A 22,455-nucleotide genomic window follows, 5' to 3' on the forward strand; every position below is an offset into this window, starting at 1 on the left:
CTCTTAAATGCTGAGTCATCTCTGCTGTCCTATGTTATTTATGATCAACATTTATATTGCTAATGTTTGCATTTGCTCATTTGTAACTATAAACATGCATTCCCTTTTAGCAAGTTCTTCTTATTGTTATGGTTTAAACTGGTTTCTGGAAGATGAAAACAGAGCTGGAGTGTATGTATAATTCTTTGTAGGGACTTCCATAAAAACCTGTGAGATTTTTCTACCTTTTTTTTTTAACAATTTATTTTTATGGGGGAGACAGGGTCTTACTAATATGTCACTGGCTATCCTGAAATTCACTACATAGGGCAGAATGGCATCCAATTCAACTAACTTCACCTGCCTCTTGCCTCATGAGTGCTGGGATTAAAGCCATGAGCCAATGCACCCATCTTGCCCATCTTTTTTGTAGTTAGTAACTGTTCATTCAGTTTCTCTGATGTATACTTTGATCTGTTTGCTTGCCTCTATTTTTATATCTGTTAATAGGCATTTCTCTTACAAGGCTATATCCTAGACAAAGTATGAAGAAATGACAGAGGTGAACCCCATTGTTCAGTTTTTTTTCTAAAATGAATTGATGATTAGAATGTCTGTGTCATAGAGTAAGTGGGGGAGCTCCAGAATTATACAAATATATTGTCAAAGAAGTATACATCAGCATGCTGTCAGTATCACACTTTCTGTTGTACACATGTGTGGGATATTTTAGACTGCAGTGACCTATGATGATGTGCATATTGACTTCACTTGGGAGGAGTGGACTTTGATGGATCCTGCCCAGAAGAATCTCTACAAAGATGTGATGCTGGAGACCTACAGGAACCTCACTGCTATAGGTAAGACTGAATTTTTCATCACATTTTAAAATAAGGGGAAAATTGTTCCTTGGTTATTAATACTCTTCTGTAATTCTGATTGAGAAAGAAGAAGAATGAGGTGAATAAATCTGGCATGGTTCTAAAATTCACTGACAATAGTAACTTAAATTTTACACCATTTCCCATAATATATCATACATTTTCTGGTACTGTATTTTAGGCTTCAGTTGGGAAGACCATAATATTGAAGAACATTGTCAAAGTTCTGGAAGACATGGAAGGTAATTTTCATGTGCTAGGTGAACAAATATGCCTATGGAGAAATTGTAATGTGTCCCAGAAGTTTTAAACAAAAGTAAGAGTGTAAATAAGCACATTTTAAAGTGTACTGATATGTGTTTGCAAGGCATTGCTCTGAGAAAGAACACAGGGAAACAGTGCCATATATATCCCCATTTGAATTACAGCTTATGAAAGCCATGCTGTAGATCAGCCAATCTGTTTAATTTCATGCCAATCAGATATTGCAAAAGGAATATGTGTTGAATAGGTGATAAGTATATATTGAAAACATTCTAATAAGCAAATAGTTCAGAGTAAACTAGTGTTACTCATATACTTGTGATTTTTCTAAGTTTAGTGAGAGGGTCAGTTTATGATAGTCAAGAAAGTTGTTGTGGAGAAACCTTAATCCCTATACCACATGTCTATGAGGAAGAGAAAATCAAGCTGTGTGGATGCAGTATGGAAACATTTTATTTGTTAGTTTTCCTTTATCAGTACATCATATTTCACTCTGAATACAGGCCATGTGAGCAGAGGGATATGGAAAGAAGCAACATAACTATCTCTTAAAGCAAAACAATGAGAAGATATGTAGTAGTCCCCACTTTGAGTAGAAGTTTTGAATGTGATACAAGTTAAAAATTAATTGGTTTTCCAACTTCATTGGGAATACATCAACAAAATTACACTGTAGAAAAGCCCTATGAGTATTAAATGTATAAAAATGTCTGTTTGTCCTGGTTCACTTTGCAAATATAGTATGACTCTCATTGTTAGAAAATTTATGAATGCAATAAGTATGTTAAAGCTCTGAGTTCTTCCAGTTCTCTTTAAATATGTGAAGAATCTCATATAGAATAATGATGCTACAAATGTGGACCCTGTGATAAAGGCTCTTATCATTACAGATATCTTCAAAGACACAAAACATCCCTAAATGAAGGGGAGCACTATAAGTGTATAACTAATGATCTTATTTGTTGTAAAAATTAGACCAAATTGTAAAATTAACTCATACAGATATAAATATTCATCAGTGTACTGAGTGTGATAAAGCTTTTACATGTGCTAAGTATCTTTACAGGTTCAAAAAATGTCATACTGGAGAGAAACCCTGTGAATATATTCATTGTGCTAAAGCCTTTTCACAACACAGTCATCTTCAAATGCATGAAAGAACATACTCTGGAGAGAAACCCTACAAATGTAATCATTGTGATAAAGACTTTGCATATGCCACTAGTCTCCAACTACATGAAAGAACACATATTGGAGAGAAACCCTACAAATGTAATCAATGTGATAAAGCCTTTTCACACCACAGTGTTCTCCAAATACATAAAAGAACACATTCTGGAGAGAAAGCCCACAAATGTAATCAATGTGATATAGCCTTTTCAAGTCACAGTCAACTCCAAATACATGAAAGAACACATACTGGAGAGAAACCCTACAAATGTAATCAATGTGATAAAGCCTTTTCACACCACAGTGTTCTCCAAATACATAAAAGAACATATTCTGGAGAGAAAGCACACAAATGTAATCAATGTGGTAAAGCCTTTACAAGTGCCAGTGGTCTCCGAATACATGAAAGAACACATACTGGAGAGAAACCTTACAAATGTAATCGATGTGATAAAGCCTTTTCACAACACTGTCATCTCGAAACGCATGGAAGAACACATACTGGAGAGAAACCATACAAATGTAATCAATGTGATAAAGCATTTTCACGACGCGGTCACCTCCAAATACATGAAAGAACACATACTGGAGAGAAACCCTACAAATGTAATCATTGTGATAAAGACTTTGCATATGCCACTAGTCTCCAACTGCATGAAAGAACACATACTGGAGAGAAACCCTACAAATGTAATCAGTGTGATAAAGATTTTTCACGACACGGTGATCTCCAAGTACATAAAAGAACACATACTGGAGAGAAACCCTACAAATGTAATCAATGTGATAAAGCCTTTTCTGGACACAGTAATCTTCAGATTCATAAAAGAATACATTCTGGAGAGAAACTCTACAAATGTAATCAGTGCGATAAAGACTTTTCACGACATAGTTATCTACAAATACATGAAAGAACGCATACTGGAGAGAAACCCTACAAATGTAATCAATGTGATAAAGGCTTTTCAGAACGCAATGCTCTCCAAATACATAAAAGAACACATACTGGAGAGAAACCCTACAAATGTAGTCAATGTGATAAAGCCTTTGCATGGACCACTAGTCTCCAAATACATAAAAGAGCACATACTGGAGAGAAACCCTACAAATGTAATCAATGTGATAAAGCCTTTTCACAACATGTTAATCTTCAAAGGCACCAAAGAATACATTCTGGAGAGAAATCATATGAATGCAATCAATGTGGTAAAGCCTTTGCAAGTGTGAGTAGTCTCCAAAGACATAAAAGAACACATACTGGAGAGAAACCCTATGAATGTAATCAATGTGATAAAGTCTTTGCATGTGCCAGAAATCTCAGAGTACATGAAAGAACACATGCTGGAGCATAACCCTATAAATGCAATCAATGTGATTAAGACTTTTCATGACACATTCTGGACAGAAACCCTACAAGTGTAATCAATGTAGTTAAAGCCTTTGCATGTGGTCTATAAATACATAAAAGAACACAATCAGGAAAGAAACCATACAAATGTAACCAATGTGATAAAGCCTTTTCATGACACAGTAATCATTACATGCATGAGAACACATTTTAGAGCAAAACCCTATGAATGTAATCAATGTAGTAAAGCCTTTGCATGAATCAGCAGTCTTTGAAATCGTCAGAAAAAAATAATCACACTACAGAGAAACCCTAGAAAGGTAGTGAGTGTGGCAAAGTTTTGCACTTCATGTTAGTCTTTATTACAAGAGTAAAATTTCAGTATGTAATTGGTATTTTAAAGTCTTTTCATTTTTACAGTAGTCTTTGAGGACCTGAAAAAACTGATACTCAAGGAAATCTGGCCATAAAGGGTTTGGTAAGATCTTTATTCACCTGACTTAAATTCAGTTACACAAGTTCATTCTGTAGAAGAAATCTGACAAGTGTCACCAATCTGTTCAAGCATTATAATGTCTCTCTTTATTTTATTTGCACCTGCAAACTCATATGGTGAAAATAACTATGAATTTAAATGATGAGGTAACCCTTTTGAGTTCCACAGTTCTCTTAAATTACATGAAATAACAATCCAGTTGTAAAATTTAATTGATGTGTGTTAATGTCTTTTCTGTTGCTGTGATAAAACTTTATGCCTAAGTCAACTCATGAGTGAGCCCTTGGTTCCAGAGGGATACAGGATCACCATGAAAGTGGCATGGCAACAAGTGTCAAACATGGCAGCTGAATCAGGAAGCTAAGAACTCATATCCCACCCATAGCATGAAGGTGAAAATGGGAACTGGAAATGGTGTGTAGATGTGAACTCATGCTCAACCCCAGGGACTTACTTCTTCCAGCAGGACAAGCATTACCCATATCTTCCCAAATGATACCACCAACTGAGAAAGATTGATTTCTCTGACTGCAAGCCTACATGCCTGCTTTCTGTTTTATGACCCAGTTCATGATGAAGAAAAACTCTGTAAGTAAGCCTTGATGCTTCCACACCTGAGTTACAGGAATAAACGCTTACAAGAGAAAAACGTTCTTGAGTGTAAATCTGATTGCTTAAAGATTTGTTTTAATTTTAATTATATGATGTTATTGTTTCTTTTTGTGGGTATGTGCATTCTGGTTCCCAAGAAGTTTAGGCCATTGGATCTTCTTTTAGCAGGAATTACAGGGAGTTGTTAAAGACCTGGCTTCGTCCTGGGAACCTCTCTTAACTGTCTGGCTATTTCTCCCACCCTGTAAATATTTCAAAGCTGTCACATATAGTCTTGATGTCAGGAAATAGGAAATAATTCATACAAGAGAAATATTGTATTCTGGTAAACGATTTGGTTAAGACTTTAGACATCACAATTATCTTCAGATTCACAAAAAAAAAATCTTGTTTTATGTCTTTTTCATCATACCCTTGAAGGAAGTAATTTATTTACCACGTTGACTCAAGACAGATGGGGGAGATCATTGCATTGTGGGTTTCTATTTTGCCACATGGGAGATTGATACTAAAATGTGGTATACGTGTGGCCAGTCCATTTAATGAAGTTTATTTTGTGGTTCTTATACTTTCCTTGACTTCTGCTCATCTTCTGTTGCACTTTCACTCAGTAATAGGTGTTTTCTGCTGCAGTGTATAGAATGGGATGCCCATCGCCTAAGTGGTCCGTTGTTTATTTAACTATCAGGCAGTGTGTGATCCTATTTTTGAAGTAAGGGTGTCTGTGAAAGTGTGATGGGTTGTTTTTCCTGGTTTTGTTTTTCGTATTTTAACAAATTCCCTTGAGATGGTGTTTATTATCCAGTCTGGCTTCAATGTCAGTAATTAGGGATATATTTGAACTCATTATCCCTTAGGTATCACCCTCCTGAGTACAAGTCCCAGGGTAGGTGATGTACCCCCCATGTATGCTGTTTTATTAGCATGTTTAAACATATGTTAATGTTAAAATGCTTAATAGAAGAGAATATAAGAAACATTAAATAAATACCTCATGTGCATCCAAACAGCATTTTCATATATCTGGTAGAGGTGTAATAATATAGGAAAATCAGCAGTCAACTGTGTATTTCACAACATTGCTTGATGTGCTGTGGATCTGAACATATTATTTGAAGTTCCATGTGTCTTTATGTCCCCATTAGTTATGCATTTGATCTTTCATCTTGAAGTACTGTATTCTAAGGGAATTATCCAGAGATGCCAGATAATGTAATGGTAATGAGATTTATTTCAAAAGAAATTCTGTTGTGTGTGTGTGTGTGTGTGTGTGTGTGTGTGTGTGTGTGCATATGTGTAATAATATTAGTATAGTTTTTGGGCCGTGACACATATGTGGAGACTGTAAGACAAATTCGTGGGGTCTCCTTTTTTTCCTTATTCATATGTTAATTAAGATGAGGTTGCCAGTCAAGATGAATTTGAGGGAGTAGAGGCTATCCAGTTTGCAATATGAGTTCAGACTGGCGTGAAAGTTTCTGGGATTCTCCCATCTGAGCCTCTGCATTGCCAGGGTCTTATAAACATGGGCCACCAGGCCTGACTAGAGGAACATTGTCATCAACAAAATTAAAGCTTCCTTCAGCTGATAAGTTAACAATTATTTAACTGAGAGGTTGTGATATTTGCCAATTATAGCTCATTTCAAATAGCCAAATATAGATGATAAAATAGGTATTTATCCAATTCCACTGTAGATGTTTAATTATGGACAGACATGATAAATGGGTAGTTTATATTTCCTCAGAATCTGAAATCTGTGTAGTACATAATTTACCCTGTTGGTTTCCTCTAAGACATATTTCTTCATTGACTCTGGAATTGGGTAGGAGGTTCACCTTGCAAAGATGCAAGCTTCTTGATTTGCAGAGCACAGTCTAGAATTCAGCCACAGGTGATGTTCTAGCCTCAGCTTAAGTAGCTGCAGTTACAGGCATGAGCCACTGCTCCTGTTTGCAAATTAACATTTGCATTGGCAATACCTTGTCTTCTTTTCCATTGGAATGGTGCAGGGTTGTTTTTTTTTTCTATCATAGGCTAAATGTTAATGTTATATTCTGATATGGTTCAATTTAGTCATGACAAATGCACATTTATAAAATTCTCGAGGTTTTTTTTGGGTAACAATCCTCCCCTTTTTTTGGGTTTTTTGAGATAAGGTTTCTCTGTGTAACAGCCCTAGCTGTCCTGGAACTCAGTCTGTTGACCAGGCTGGCCTCAAATTCAGAGATCCACCTGCCTCTGTCTTCCAAGTGCTGGGATAAATGGTGTGTGCTACTACCATTTGGCACAATCTCCTTTTTTGTGAGTAGAGCATGATTTAACAGTGTTGTTACTAATTTGATTTTGGACGTTTCTTGAACAGAAAACATTTCATGCATACTTGCTGGCTAGCTATTGTCCAACTGACCAAATATGAATTGAGACAAATGGTTAGTAATAGTAGTTTTGCTAATTTATTGAGAAAGTTAAAGGTCCTCTGGAGGGTAGAAGTTCACTAGTAATAAAGGAAGCACAAAAGCTCCTGACCACCTAAGGTCTCATTGATGTCCTCTTCCTTCTCTTTGTTCATTTGGCTGTGATGTGCATGCATGGTTTATGCATGTCTACATGTGTGGGCATATCATTTCTACACATATGTGTGGAAGCCAGAGGTTGAGTTTTGCTCTTTGTCTTAGATGCTGTTCTCTTGATATGAGGAGACTAGAAAATGAAAACAAAGCATTGTTCACTGCATGATGTTCAGGGGCATGATGAGGCAAGTATGGATAACAAATATGGAGCAAGGAAGTGTATAGCTTTTTCATTTTATTTATTTATTTGTTTGTTTGTTTGTTTAGTTAGTTAGTTAGTTATTGCTGGTTTTTCGAGACAGGGTTTCTCTGTAGCATTGGAGTCTGTCCTGGACTAGCTGTGTAGACCAGGCTGGCCTCGAACTCACAGAGATCCATCTGCCTCTGCCTCCCGAGTGCTGGGATTAAAGGCGTGCACCACCACCGCCCAGCAGCTTTTATTTTTTAACTCTTATGTGGCCCACTACTTAGTTCCCAAATAATAATGGAGAACTATTCTTACTTATGAATACCCAGCCTTCACTTGACTTATTTCTAGCCAGTTTTTCCTAACTTAAATGATCCCATCTACCTTTTGCCTGTGGGTTTTACCTTTGTCTCTTCTATATTCTTTGTGTGTTTATGGATCCCTCCATTTTGTTTTATGCCATAGTAATCCAGAAGTCACATGTCATTTACATCTTATGAAACCATTAGCGAAGAAGATGGCCAAGTTGTGACTGACATGGCTGATTCCATTTTGATGAGTTCACCAGCAAATATGGGGGCAAACCACGTGGTTCCTTTCTGTTCAAGATTATCTGAGTCCCATGGGGAGGTGAACCTATTCCCCATCAGGCACAAGTCCCTGTAGGATACACACATCTCTCAGGTTAAATGTGCACTGTTACACCATTTTCTTTGAAAAGGCACTTTAGTTAGTTTAGGATGTATTTAGGAGGAGATGTTGCCTATGGACTAGGCAAGTAGGCTCTAAATAGCAAAGGAATATAGGAAAAGGAGTCCATGGTCTTGGTCAGAGACAGTTGAGTCCATATGTCTTACATAGTGATTGTAACTGTGGAAGCCAAGTATTATCATCCAGGGGTTTTAACTTAGTCCCCAAACACAAGATGTTTCTTGTCCCAATTATCCCAGGTAAGCATGCTGTCAGCTAAGATCAGATAGCTTTTTCACCCTCCTTATGGGCTATAATTTAAACCTTCTGGAAAGAAAATGTGTTAAATAGAGTTCATCCTAATAAAACCTTGGTAGCATGTTGTGGCACTTTTACTCAGTAAAGCATTATCTCATGGCATCATCTAAGATAGTCAGATGCAACTCCCCCAAAGAGACTAGCTTTTTTACTTCCACTAGACCTCATTCAAGGTTTCCCAGACTGTCTCAGTGACTGCTTGGGGGAGGGATACAGTGGACAATGACATGCATGCAGAGGAAACATAGGGACTTAAACCCAAGTTTGAGGCCTCCCATTGTTCAATCTCCTTTGTCAGGGTAGGGCAGGGGTGATATTAACAAAGTCTGTAGCCAGAGTACTTGGTCCCTCCTCTCCTTAAGGGAAATATTTTCTTTCTTCAGTTTCTTTATCTCTTTCTGTCTCTTTCTTTAGAACTCTTTCTGCCTGGATTTTTTGGTTTCATTGTTCTTAGTGTCCATTTATTGAGATTTCATGCACCCAAATTTCATGTCAAACACATGTTTCAACCCTCAAGATGATGTGACCAGCAAAGGAATCCTATTTTCTTCCCCATAGCATTTCTCATCTTTGCTCTGCATACAGATTGGACATGTGTTCCTTGGTAATTTCCTTGTTCCATTGTCACTGTGATGTCCACAGACTTCCATCCCTGGGGTTCTTTTGCTGAATTGCAGAGTTTCAGAGGTACAGGGCCACTACAGAAGCTGTTGGGAAGCATTTAACCTATGAGGCCATCTGAGGTGGTTTCTTGGGTGAGCTGTGTTCTTAGAGTAACCTGTGAATTGTTACAAATAAGTGTCTGGACAAGGCAAACTTTGGTCTTGTTCAGGAGGGTATGTTGGTGAAAGGGGATCTTACCTAGATAGGAACTGCACTTGACTTTATCCTAAGGAAAGTGGTGTCTGTGTCTTTTCCCCAATATCTAGGGTCAGACTTTACAGTCTTATTCATTACGTGAGTATGACAACAATTGGTCCATAGGAAAGGAAGGAGGACTGCTCCCAGGAAAGAAGAGTCACTGTTCCAGGACATCAGATTCCTAGAATTCGGGCTCGGGGCTGGCAATAAACAATATTTTACTGAGTGGAGGAAGTGTTAAGATTTGAATTCCATATTTTAAACTCAATTTTGATACTATTTGATGAAAAAGATTCATATTTAATATTTCTTACAAGCATCTGTGTGGCTACATTTGTTGAATCTAAAAAGAAAGCAGAGGCTTCAGAGGCATAGCAGGCTTCTGTGATCACCTATATGTCCAGAGAAAGCTCTAGAGAGTAGGGCCTGTCTGTTGGCAGAAAGATCACCAGCGGCAGGGTCAGTAACCTACAGTTTAAGTCAGTTTTATAGGAGGTGAAAATTTACCTTCATGGTCCTTGCTTATCTCAGCATGTTAAGAGATATCAATGGAAAGTTCGCCCACAAAGGATTTTAAACAGTCTCACCCTGTGCCTATGTTTTGTATGACAGCCATTGGAAATAATTTGTGTAGTTTCCACAATATATAATTTACCATTATATGGATGATATTTTACTAGCTGATTCAAATATAGATAAAAGGAAATTTTGCCTTATTGGGGATTACAAATTGCTCCTGAAAAAATACAAAGAGATTTTATTACTTACATAGGATATAAAATAGCTTTACAAAAAAATTCAACCCCAAAATGTACAAATCAGGAGAGATCAATTGCAGACTCTTAATGACTTTCAAAAATTGATAGGAGACAGTAACTGGATATGGCTCACAATTGAATTTACATTCAAGAACAGAATAATTTGTTCAAGCCTTCTGAGGTGACTAGGATTTAAATAATCTAAGAAAATTATCAGCTAATGCTGAGATAGAATTGGCTTTGGTAGGAAAGAAATTATAGGATCATGTGGATCATGTGGATCCAGAGCTTGAATGCATTCATTTTTTTTTTTTTTTAACCTTCTAAAATTCTCCTACAGGAATCTTAATGCAGAAAGAAGATAATATCTTAGAATGGATATTTTTACCACACAAACAGTAAGACATTAAAGACCTATGGAGAAAACGTTCCTGAGTTGATTCTAAAAGAAAAACTAAGACTTTGTCAAATAGCAGAAGTAAACCCAGCAGAAATTGTAGTACGTTTTACTAATGCTGAAATTTCTTCCTTATGGGCCAAAAATGAACATTGACAAAGAGATTTTGGGGGAGAGATTATCTACAAATATCCCCAAAGCAAGAGAATTTAATATATAAAGAGAAGTAACTGAATTCCTCCTCACATTGTACAGGGAACATCAATTTCTAGAGCCCCAAATTCCATACTGATATGAACAAATCAGGAAAGGCAGGTTATAAATCATGAAATTTGAATAAAGTGGCTCAAAGCCCTTATGATTCTGTTGAAAAGTCAGAACTATATGCTACTCTCATGGTATTATTAGATTTTCCAGAACCTCTAATTGTAAGCTATTAACTCTCAATATGCAGAAAGAGTTGTTTTACATATAAAAACTGCTGAACTTATTCCAGATGATGCAGATTTGACTTTGTTATTTATTCAGTTACAAGAAATAATCAGAAATTGAAATCATCCCTTCTATATAGTACATATTATATCCCAAATGTGTCTAGGAGGCCATCTACCACAAGGTAGTGATGAAACTGATCAACTAATGGTAGGAAATGTGCTAGAAGCCTCAGAATTTCAAAAACAAAACAAAACAAAACAAAACAAACAAAAAAAAAACATGTCAATAGCAAAGGTTTGAAAAAGGATTTTTCCATCACTTGGCAACAAGTCATGAAAATTATAAGACAATGTTTTACTTGTTCCTTGTATAACCAAACTCCACTCGCTGTAGGAAGTAACTCAAAGGGTGCTCAAATAAATGAAAGTTGGCAAATGAACATGTTTCATTTTGCAAAGTTTTGAAAATTAAAATGTCTACTACCCCATAGATACATATTCAGGACTTAAGTGGACAATGGCTTTGAGTCATGAAAAGGCTGATTCTGTAATCACATATTTGTTAGAAGTTATGTCATCATGGGGATACTTGTATAAATTATGACTGACAATGCTCCAGTATATTGTCTGTAGTAAAATAAAATAGGTCTTTTGCATATTACAATATAAAATACGTTACAAGTATTGCACACAACCCTGTAGGGGAAGCAGCTGTAAAAAGATCTAGTTGCACTCTAAAATATATGCTTAATAAACAGGGGCAATAAAGACCCCCAGAGATAGATTACATAATGCTTTATTAACTTTAAATTTTCTAATGCTAATGAGAAAGGAAAGACAGCTGCAGAGAGATATTGGACAGCAGGGAAAAAGTACTGAATTAAATCAGCCTGTATACTTTAAGGATGTGTTGACCTCAGAATGGGAAAGCAGAATATGTGTTACGTTAGGGGATGGGTTTTGCTTTTGTTTCCACAGGAGAAAAAAAAAAGTAGGTTGCATTCCTTTTATTATAGATTTAAGTATGTATTATTTCTTCCTCTTGTATAATATTAAAAGGATCAGCCTTAATATTATACTTCCCAGGGGCTCGGGAGAGAAAACTATGAACGGCGAGGACTATTTTCAGGAAATAGAATCTCAGCACACTGAGCTCTTTAGTCCACTTGCTTTTATTTTTCTGAGATAAAATCCTATCTTCATATCTTCAGTTCTGTACTGAAGCCAAGTTCCTTTCTGTTTAATTCTCTCTATATTTATCTGTTGTTCCTTCTAAGTTCTATCTTAATTCTCTCATCTTAGTTCTGCCCCATCTAGGTTCTCACCATCTAGGTTCTCATCCATCTAGCTCCTTCCCATCTTAGCTCCTCTCCCATCTCTTTCTTTCTTGTCTTGTTCTTCCTTACCTTGTTCTTCCCCATCTGGCTCTTCCTCATCCTCCATCTTGTTCCTAGTACTCTCTTTTAGCCCTTCTAGTTCTTCCCATCTAGCCTGTTCCTCTTCAGTTCTTACCCATCTACTTCTTCTGTTCTCTTTTCTCTGTCTTGTCCTCAAGTTCTCTAGTCAAAATCCTCCTTTGCTCTCTCAGTTCCCAGACTCTCAGTTCTCTCCAAGTCTCTCAGGAATCCAGTTATAAGCCCAAGCAATAGCAATTCCTGTGGCCAAGCAAGGTCACCAGGCTTGAATTCTACAAGGTCTTAAAGGTAGATAAGAATTTGCCTCAGGCAGTGACCATCAGGCTTTCTTTTACAACCCAAAACGGGAGTGGTATCAGCCATGGGTTCCCCTGTCCTCCCCCGTCCTGTCCCCACCCCCTGCCTTCCCCCCAGCCCACCGCCCATTCCCATCTCCAGGGCAAAGACTCCACTGGGGATTCAGCTCAACCTGGTAGATTCATATATAAAATTAAATTAAATTATAAAATTAAAAAAAAAGAGGTCAACTGAGTTTTAATGACCAGTTATATCAAAAAGGGGATCTATGTGCTCCATCTACATTCCTAGAAGTGGTTAGTTAAGAAGTTAGGGGTCTATTAGTAAGGTCGCACCCTAAATTGCACAAGAAATAAAGCTATCTGACTGACCTAGGAGACAGGTGTTGTTTGGCCTTGGATGCTTGATAGGCATTTTAGATAAATACACTGATAAGGAGTTCTTGGAAGCACACAAGAAAATCATTTTAGGAACCAACTAATGTATATACACAAAAGCTAAAATGTCACCAAGACTTCTTAAGCCATGGCTTAACCTTTGGAGAAGTCCTTGACTTTTCCGAGTAGTAGCTTTTGTGATAGTAGCTGAATTCCATTAGGTTTCCCTGTGGCTTGCAGCATCTCCCCAAAATGATGGACTATCATGTAACTTTGTATTCTGAAAATTGGGTACCATATCTTGTTACTTTCTATAAATTTGTTGTGTGGGGGGACTTTTTGTAAAGAAATAGTTTTATCTTTTTTCTTATCATCAGTAGCTTCCCTTTTCTCATTTCTTAGCATATCTGTGTTTTTAAATTTTGCTATGATTGCTTGTGGTTTTGCTACTTTAATGATGAAAATGGTTAATACATTGATTTTGAGTTGTTAAATGTTCTTATACCTAAATTTCTGTGTATCCTAGTTAGCTTCAACTGTCCTTGTTACATACCCTCGCATGATCTGAGGACTATCAGTTGAGGCCTGGCACAGATCAGAATCACCTGTGCCTATGCCTGAGAGATTATTACCTTGATTGTTGATTCAGTCAGAAGGTCTAACTGCTGAGTATGGAAATGTCCCTAGGCAAGAGAGCTAGTTGAGCATAAGACTATAACCAGGCAAGAGAACACACCACCAAGCAATGTTTTGCAATGATTTTACCTTCAGTTACTAGCCTAAATATTTTTCTCAATGATTGGATGTGCCCTGGCAGTGTCAGCTAAGTATGCTTATGTATCACCTCGATTGCTTTTAATAAAAGTATTTAATCATAGCATCAGAGATTAATCGTAGCAACAAAGAAGCAATCTAGAACAAATTTGGTATCCTTAAAATGAGGATATTGCTGTAATAATCTGAAAATGTTGTATTTTTGAAGAATGCAGAAAGATATATAGGACTTTGGATATCAAAAGCTATTGTAAGCTCTACACCAATCTTAATGGACCATTCCAAAAGGAACTGGAAGCTGAGAGGGCTGACAATAAAAAGGGGAGGAGCTTTGTCCTACCTCAATTTGATATGCCATGCTGTGCTGACACCCATGGGAGGCCTGCCCCTTTCTGAACAGAAACAGGAGTCAGTGGGGGCGAGGGAGGTGGAGAGAGGGATGGAAGGAGAAAAGGGAGGGGAAACTGCAGCTGGGACATAAAATTAGTGAATAAATTTAATTAATAGAAAATTAGGAAATCCAGATATGCTGAGAAATGGGCAACTGGAAGCCACTGAGATTGAGAAAATAAAAATACAACTATTTCTCTACAGAAACTCCCCCAAACCAACAAATTTCAAGGGACTAAGAAGTTACTATAGCCAATTTTCAAAATATAAAAATACATGAAAGTCCATCTTTTTCTGGAAAAAGAACAATGAATAATTAGATGTATAATTTTTTAAAATGTAACATGGACAGCACCACTGAAGAGAGACACAAACCTACAAATATATCATAGTCCTTTAAACAAAGAAGTCCAAGATTTTAATAAATCAACAATGAGAACAAAGCACAGCCCAGCACTCACACTGTGTGCAGTCTAGTACTCTACCAGTCATACAAATGGTGTGTTTGTGGGTTTCTTCCAAAATTTGAGACTTACTTGATAACTCTATTAATTCAGCATTGCAGATAATCATTTTAACTAATAAAATCTATTTTGTTATCTTATGATAATGGGAATGCTACCTTTTGTGGTCACTTAGAAGTTATTTTATATTTTCTGTGATTAATAGTCATAATTTTGTATCACAATGAGGTAAGGTAATACAAACCTTTAAAAACCAATAGAAAAGATAGCAGGTTTTAAAAGAAAATTTGTATGATTTGTATTATACACCTAAAGCAATTTGTTTTACGCCAATTGCTTTATAAGCCATAAGTACATTAAAAAAAATTCTAATTCTACTTTCAAATGTGTTTGTATGTGTGAAAGAATGTCTTTCATGTACATACAGGTGACACTTGAGAAAAGTTTGTCAGATTCCTTGAATCTGGAGTTGCAGGTACATATGAGCCTCCAAACATGGGTATTGGGATGTGAACACAGGTCATCCCCAAGAAGAGTACACACCTGTCAAGTCCTAAAGTATATTTCATGCTATAAACTAAAACTCATTCACATAGTCACAAATAATAAAAGAACTAATTAAATGGGGATTCATTTGATGATCCTTCTGAACATGATGAATCAATATTAAGATGTTGGCCATATTCAATTTTCAGGATAAATTCAACACACTGAAAGAAAACTCCCAACTATTTATAAAAGAAAAGCTGTTTCTAAAACTATATGACAAGCTAAGAATGTCTCAATATGATTGTGATTAGAGAGCAACAGTGCACATTTCTCCTGTGAGATTGGTGGATCTGCCAACCTCTTGCCTCCACTGGTTCCTGGCATTAAATTGGTGTACACACTCCAAAACTTATATACCTAAATTAAGTAACACATGTATGAAGTCAACCTTGTTTTCCAACATGAAGTCACCTATATATTAGTACACCATTTACATACCTGGTGTCAAAGGAGGCCAAAAGAATACATCCTCTCTTCTGGACCTTGAATTACAGGTGGCTCTGAGCCATCTGACATGGGTTGTAGGAACCAAACTTTGATACCTAACAGGAGCATTACTACTGACCCGACTCTCCAAATAACAAATAGGTCATTATACTGCGTGCTGTGAGATGTTTTGTATGTTAAATGTGTTGCTCTGATTGGTTAATAAATAAAACACTGATTGCCAGTAGTCAGGCAGGAAGTATAGGCGGGACAAGAAGAGAGGAGAATTCTGGAAAGTGGAAAGTCAGGGACACGCTGTCAGGCACTGCCATGAGAAGATGTTAAGATACTGGTAAGCCACGAGCCACGTGGCAACTTATAGATTGATAGAAATGGGTTAAGTTATAAGATCTAGATAATAAGAAGCCTGCTGCGGCCATACAGTTTGTAAGTGTAAGTCTCTGTGTTTACTCGGTTGGGTCTAAGAGGCTGTGGGACTGGCAGGTGAGAGAAATTTGTCCTGACCGTGGGTCAGGCAGGACCAGGAAAACTCCAGCTACAGCTGCAGAAGATGAAGATGTCTTATTACTCCTGTCATCTAGCACTTGAAGGTAATGAAAGGCCCTGCTACATGGCCATGGGAGGATTCAATGAATTTCTAGCTTTCTGTGAATGGACACTCTACATTACTTCTCATTGTCATGGTTAACACACTTTTCTTGATATGATAAAGACAATTAAAGGCTTTGTTGAGTAGTCTATCAGACTATATAAGAAAACTTCCACAATTTTAGTTATGATATTTTTCTTCTTAAATTTTTTTTTGAGGGGCAAATTTTTGAGATAGAATCTTTCTTGATAGCCATGGCTATCCTAGAACTCATTATATGGGCCCTGCTGGCCTCAATGTGAGACATCCTGCTGACTCTGTATCCCCAATGCTGTGGTTGAAATCATACATCACTATGCCCCGTTGGGATATGCTGCTTAGAGGATCTATCTGAACCAGAGAATGAAATGATAATGCAAATTTTAAACAGGAACCATCACTGTTTTGAAGAACAGCAACTCTTCTTAAAATGGTACAGTATATTAATTTTAATTGTTATATCATTCCATATGTTTTCAAAATTTTGATTATTTTCTTAGTTTTGTTAGTTTTAACTTTTTAAACTCTTTTAACTCTGTACATGTGTGCCATGATGTGCACGAAACCCTTATAGGACAAATTACAATTGACAGTTACTCCTTTATGTGACTTCTGGCAATCAAACGTAGGTAGTCAAGTTCAGTTACAAGTGATCTCACTGGCCTTATTTGGTTTTAAGAATTCTTTTTCTATGGGCTGGTGCTTGGTTGTGCACATTCCACAGCCTAAGTACAAAAATAAGAGAAAAGCTTGGAGGAGGAGGAGTGGTCTCACAGAGATTCAACTCAGGTCATCAGGCTTAACAGCAACCAACTTTACCCACTAATAATATTCTCTGGCATTAATTTGCAGTTCTGTGAAAGTGTTATGAACAAGTGTTTATTCCTCAGAATAAACTAACACAATCCAAAAAAAAAAAAAATAGATGGCAGTATAAATACCATATTCATTTATAAATAGGATTCATGGCTATTGAATAGGTGGCTGCGGTGGTGGTGGTGGCGGTGGCGCACGCCTTTAATCCCAGCACATGGGAGGCAGAGCCAGGTGGATCTCTGTGAGTTCGAGGCCAACCTGGGCTACCAAGTGAGTTCTAGGAAAGGCACAAAGCTACACAGAGAAACCCTGTCTCAAAAAACAAACAAACAAACAAACAAAAACCCCAAAAAAACAGAAAGAAAGAAAGAAAGAAAGAAAGAAAGAAAGAAAGAAAGAAAGAAAAAGAAAGAAAGGAGGGAGGGAGGAGAGAGAGAGAGAATAGGATTCATTATTCAAATTGTCCTGTGCTCCCGTTGACACATAAAGTTTCATATATTCTCTTCTATTAAGCATTTCAACATTAACATTCTTGAAACACGTTGATATAAAAGCACACATCCAGGGTACATCTACCCTTGGACTTGTACTCAGTAGGCTGACACATGAGAATCATGAATTCAAATGTATCCCTGACTAATTACTGACATCCAAGCTGGGATAACAAAGAACATCTGTTGGGAATTTGTGAAAATAGGAAAACCAAAAGCAGTAACAACCCACCACCCTTTCACAGACACCTTAATCCTGATCACACACTGTCTGATACTTAGTAAACAATAGACCACATCAATAACGGACATCCCATTTTATATATTTCAGCAGAAAATACCTATCATCAAGTGAAGGCACAACAACAGATGAACAGAAGTCAAAGAAAGAACATGTGAACCACTAAATAAACTTCAATAAGTGGGTTTGCCACATATACAGAACACTTCAATACCTACTGCAAAAGGTTAGAAATACAAACCACAATACTGGGTCCTCCACCATCAAAGTTGAACAAACCTGGCAAATAATTTACTTTCCTCAAGGCTATGGTGAAAAATAGATGCAGCAAGAGTTTTTCCTTGAGACTGAAGACAACCTTGATGTCTAAAGTTTTACCATATTGTTTACATGAACAGGATTTTTCTCATGCATGAGTACTCTGCTATTCCCTCTCCTGCCCCCCCCAAAAACCCATGATATATAAAGGCTTTAAATATTTAAGAGATCAAGACAGGACCAAGCAGTTAAGACAAGTTCCATACCCATAACTCAGGTGAAGTTTTTCACAGCTTCCTGTAATTCCTGTTAGAAATCTAGGAAAACTCCACTGTCTGCTGCTCTTGGGAACCATCAAACACATGCAGATATCTAAAGTCACACTGTCATAATGAAACAAAATTAAAACTGCATTAAACAAACATTTTCACTCATGACCATTTTTACTTTGTAAGCATTCTTCATGTGACCCAGATGTTGAGGCTTGTAAAGGCTTTTGTACAGAGTTTTGTTAAGTCATGGATTGGTTCTAATCACAGAAAGCAAGCATTTGTGCTTCTAAGTCAGAGACTCAATACTTCTCAGTTGTTGTTATCATTTGGAAAAGTTTAGAAAATGCCACACTGTAGAGGAAAGATGTCACTGGTTGTGGGCTTTGTGGTTTTAAACCCTCACACCATTTCCAGTTCCCACTCTGGGCTCCAAACTTCAGGTCGAGGTTGTGAGCTCCAGGCTTCCTGCTTCACCTGTCATGTCTGACACTTGTTACCATTCCTCTCTCACTATGGTCCTGTTTCACTCTGGAACCATAAGCCAAATGAAGCCCTTTTATAAGGTGCCTGAGACACTGTTTTACCACAGGGAGAGAAGACACTAGTACACATCCATAAAGTTTACTCTGGATAATTGATGGGAAAGGTGATATCTTAAAGGTTTGGCTTACTGACTAAATTCTCAGGGTTTTGTCCATGGGTTGGTTTGTAGGTGCAGACAAAATAAAGAGGGACCTCATAATCCTTGAGTAGGTTGTTGACACTTGTCAGATATTTTTCTCAACAATAATCTCGTGTAACTAAATGTAAATGTGTCAGCTAAAGATCTTACCAAACCCTTTATACTCAGATCACCCTCCAATATGAGTTCTCTCATTTCATCAAAGACTGCTGTATTTATGGAGGCTTTAACAGATTCATTCCACACTTCAGGCTTTACTCATGGATGAACTTGTTCATGGATTCAAAGGCTATGATGAAATGCAAAGGCGTTATGACATTGATTACATTCAAAGGGTTACTATCTATTATGAATTCTCTCATGCCTTTGAAGGTAATTGTGACATGCAAAGGCTGTTACCACATTGCTTTCATTTGTAGGGTTTCTCTCCCAGATGAGTTCTTTTATGGATTTGGAGATGACTTTCTTGTGCAAAGGCTCTCCCACATTGATTACATTCAGAGGGTTTTCCTCCAGTTTGGGTTTTTTGTGTTTTTGGAGCCTGGGAAGGCTTTCCCACATTGACTACTTTGTAGGATTTCACTCCATTATGAGTTGTTTTGTGAACTCTGAGATGACTGTTGTGAAAAGGCTTTATCACTTTGATTACATTCATAGGGCTTCTCTCCAGTACATGTTTTTGTTTGTTTGTTTGTTTGTTTTTTTAATGTATTTTGTTATTACATTCACAGGGTTTTTTCCAGTAGAACTTCCTTCATGCTTGTGAAGATAATTGGCACATGTAAATGCTATAACAAATTCATTACTCTGCTGAATGTTTTCATCTCTTTGACTTAATTTTACACTTTTATCTAAGGCAAAGAGGAGTCAGAAGTTAAGGCTCTACCATGTTGTTTATATCCACAGGGTCCCTCTTTATTATGGGCTCTTTTGCGTGTTTAAAATACCAGTGATTGTCAGAGTCTTTAGTACGTGGGTCACTTTTCATGTACTTTATCCTTATTCTTATGAGTTTTTTCATATAATTGAAAAAAACTGGAAGAACTCAGAACTTTACCACACTGATTCAATTCATAACATTTTCTTATATTGAGTCATATTACATTTGCAAAGTGAACCAGAACAAACAGAAGAATTTACACACTTTTTGTTTTTAAAGGGCTTTTCTGTGATGTGAGTTTGTTGATGTATTTCCAATGATGTTTGAAAAGCTATTATCTGTAAGCTTATATTACATTCAGAAAGACTACATAGGGGCTACTACATATCTTCTAATTGTTCTGTGTATGAGAGAAATACATTGCTTTTTTTTCCATATCACTTATGAGCACTTGACCTGTTTCCAGAGTGATATATGGTATACCATTAAAGAAAGAATAACAAAAGTTTCCATATTGCATTCCCAAAGTATATTTTTTTTATTCCACAAAGGGATGTGGTAAAGGTATTCAGCTTTCTCCTCAACAATTTTCTTAATTCTCATAAACTGACCTATCAGCCAGGCGGTGGTGGTGCATACTTTAATCCCAGCACGCGCAAGGCAGAGCCAGGCAGATTTCTGTGAGTTCAAGGCCAGTCTGGTCTACAGAGTGAGATCCATGACAGGCACCAAAACTACACCGAGAAACCATATCTCGAAAAACCAAAAAAAAAAAAAAAAAAAAGAAAGAAAGAAAGAAAAAAAAAAAAAAACCCAAAACCTGACTCTACTGACTCTATCACTAACCTTTGGTAACTCCCCACAAGTATGTCAGTAACACTAGCTTCACCAAGGAGTATTTGGTTATTAGAAGATTTTGGACATATACCTATCATCCAATCAACAGGTATGCCTTTTCCTATACCTGAGTGGTATCGAACTGAACATATTGACAGTTCTATAGTCTAGCTCTCATGAGGCTATGATTAAAATGGTGACATCTGTTAAGGGATTATTTCATTGTCTTCTTTCTGAGAGGAATGCGTTGTAAACAGAGATCAGCTACCTAACACTGAGGTACACAGTGATGTGAGAATTTAGGTAATCATCAATACACTGAAAGCTGTGATCATTTACACTGTTGCTTTTCATAGAATTTCCAGGGCAAATTAAAATTTTTATATGGAATTCAAGGACAGCCTGGTCTACAAAGTAATTTCCAGGACAACCAGGACTTTATCACAGAGAAACCCTATCTTGAAAAACAAAACAAAACACCCCTCCCCCCAAAAAACCCAAATTATTCTGTGGGACATTTGTATTAGTTTGCACATAAAAATTACCTTTCATGTCTTTTAGATCAATGTTTTTTGGTCTTTCCATTTGTTGCCTAAAAGATAATACTAGAAAATGTTTGATTTATTATTGGATATTATGCAAAATTTAACCTACTTCATGCAATTTACTTAAAAACCATGTCTGACTTAATCACCACATTTTTCACCTTTATTGATCCAAATTACAGAAGAGCATCAAAAACCAAAAGAACATTGTCCCCTTGTTTTAAATGTTGAAGGAAAATCCACCGTCTTACCTATAGCAGTGAGGCTCTTGTAGGTCTCCAGCATCACATCTTTGTGGAGACTCTTCTGGGAAGGATCCAGCAAAGCCCACTTCTCCCAAGCACATCATCATAGGTCACTGCATTCTAAAAGATCCCATACATGTGTAAAACAGAAAGAGTGACAGTGATCACAATGTAAATGTATATTTCTTTGATAATATAATTATATAATTGCATGCTTCCCACACTTATTCCATGACAGATAATTTCTAATATAATGACCAAGTCAGTTTAGAGGGAAATTGAAAAGAAAATTCATATGTCATTTCTTGGTCCTTGGAATAAAACATACCCTTCCAAGAGAAATGACTATTAGCACACATATAGAGAGGATGGAGGTAACCAAGGCAAGAGGTCTTAGCTGAATGATGACCCTTGTAGAAGTATTCTCCTCCTTAAGTGGGTAGTTACTTTCTGTTTCCCTCTTCACCCTCTTCCCTGCCTGCCTTCCCCTCTCATCTCCTGACTCCCAGTCTTGTTGCTTTCTCTTTTCTTTGCTTATTGGTTAGTTCAGCCAGTCTGTGCCCTTTGGAGCATGCAGGCCATTGATATTTACAACTATTGAAATGTATTTCAGTAGTGGTCATTGTGTTTCTGAGTTTTGGTAGTTTTCTTCCTCTCTGTGGTTATTTTGTGTTTTAAAAATGAAGACTTGTTATTATTTTCCACAGTCTCACTCTCTGCTGTGCTCAATTCTCTCTTCAGGGAGAAATAATGCTCCTTATACTTTCCTTAGGTTTTAGTTTGTTGCATATAACTTGGTTAGGCTGTTTATGTCATGGAATGTTTTTTCATTCTCCTTGAATCATCACAGTTTTGCTGGGCATATTGTTTCAAGTTGTA

The 22,455-nt window shown here is 37.0% G+C and overlaps 1 protein-coding gene across 4 annotated transcripts in view; it reads left to right on the forward strand.

The window, feature by feature from the left end:
• LOC118585422 (zinc finger protein 431-like) overlaps positions 1 to 20,580 on the forward strand; it is a 37,067-nt gene extending 16,487 nt beyond the window's left edge. The window contains exons 2-4 of one of the 4 annotated variants that reach the window (XM_036189970.1): positions 713 to 839; positions 1,042 to 1,102; positions 19,801 to 20,580. In XM_036189970.1, the coding sequence (XP_036045863.1) occupies positions 713 to 839; positions 1,042 to 1,102; positions 19,801 to 19,906 (294 nt within the window). In that variant the 3' untranslated portion in view covers positions 19,907 to 20,580. Of the gene's footprint in view, positions 1 to 712; positions 840 to 1,041; positions 1,103 to 2,190; positions 5,116 to 17,947; positions 19,760 to 19,800 lie in introns of those variants that run through there. The other 3 variants (XM_036189971.1, XM_036189969.1, XM_036189968.1) reach the window with 3 other exon arrangements.
• Positions 20,581 to 22,455: the final 1,875 nt, after the last annotated feature.

This window comes from Onychomys torridus, chromosome 6 (assembly GCF_903995425.1).
Source record: "Onychomys torridus chromosome 6, mOncTor1.1, whole genome shotgun sequence".
NCBI classification, from domain to species: domain Eukaryota; kingdom Metazoa; phylum Chordata; class Mammalia; order Rodentia; family Cricetidae; genus Onychomys; species Onychomys torridus.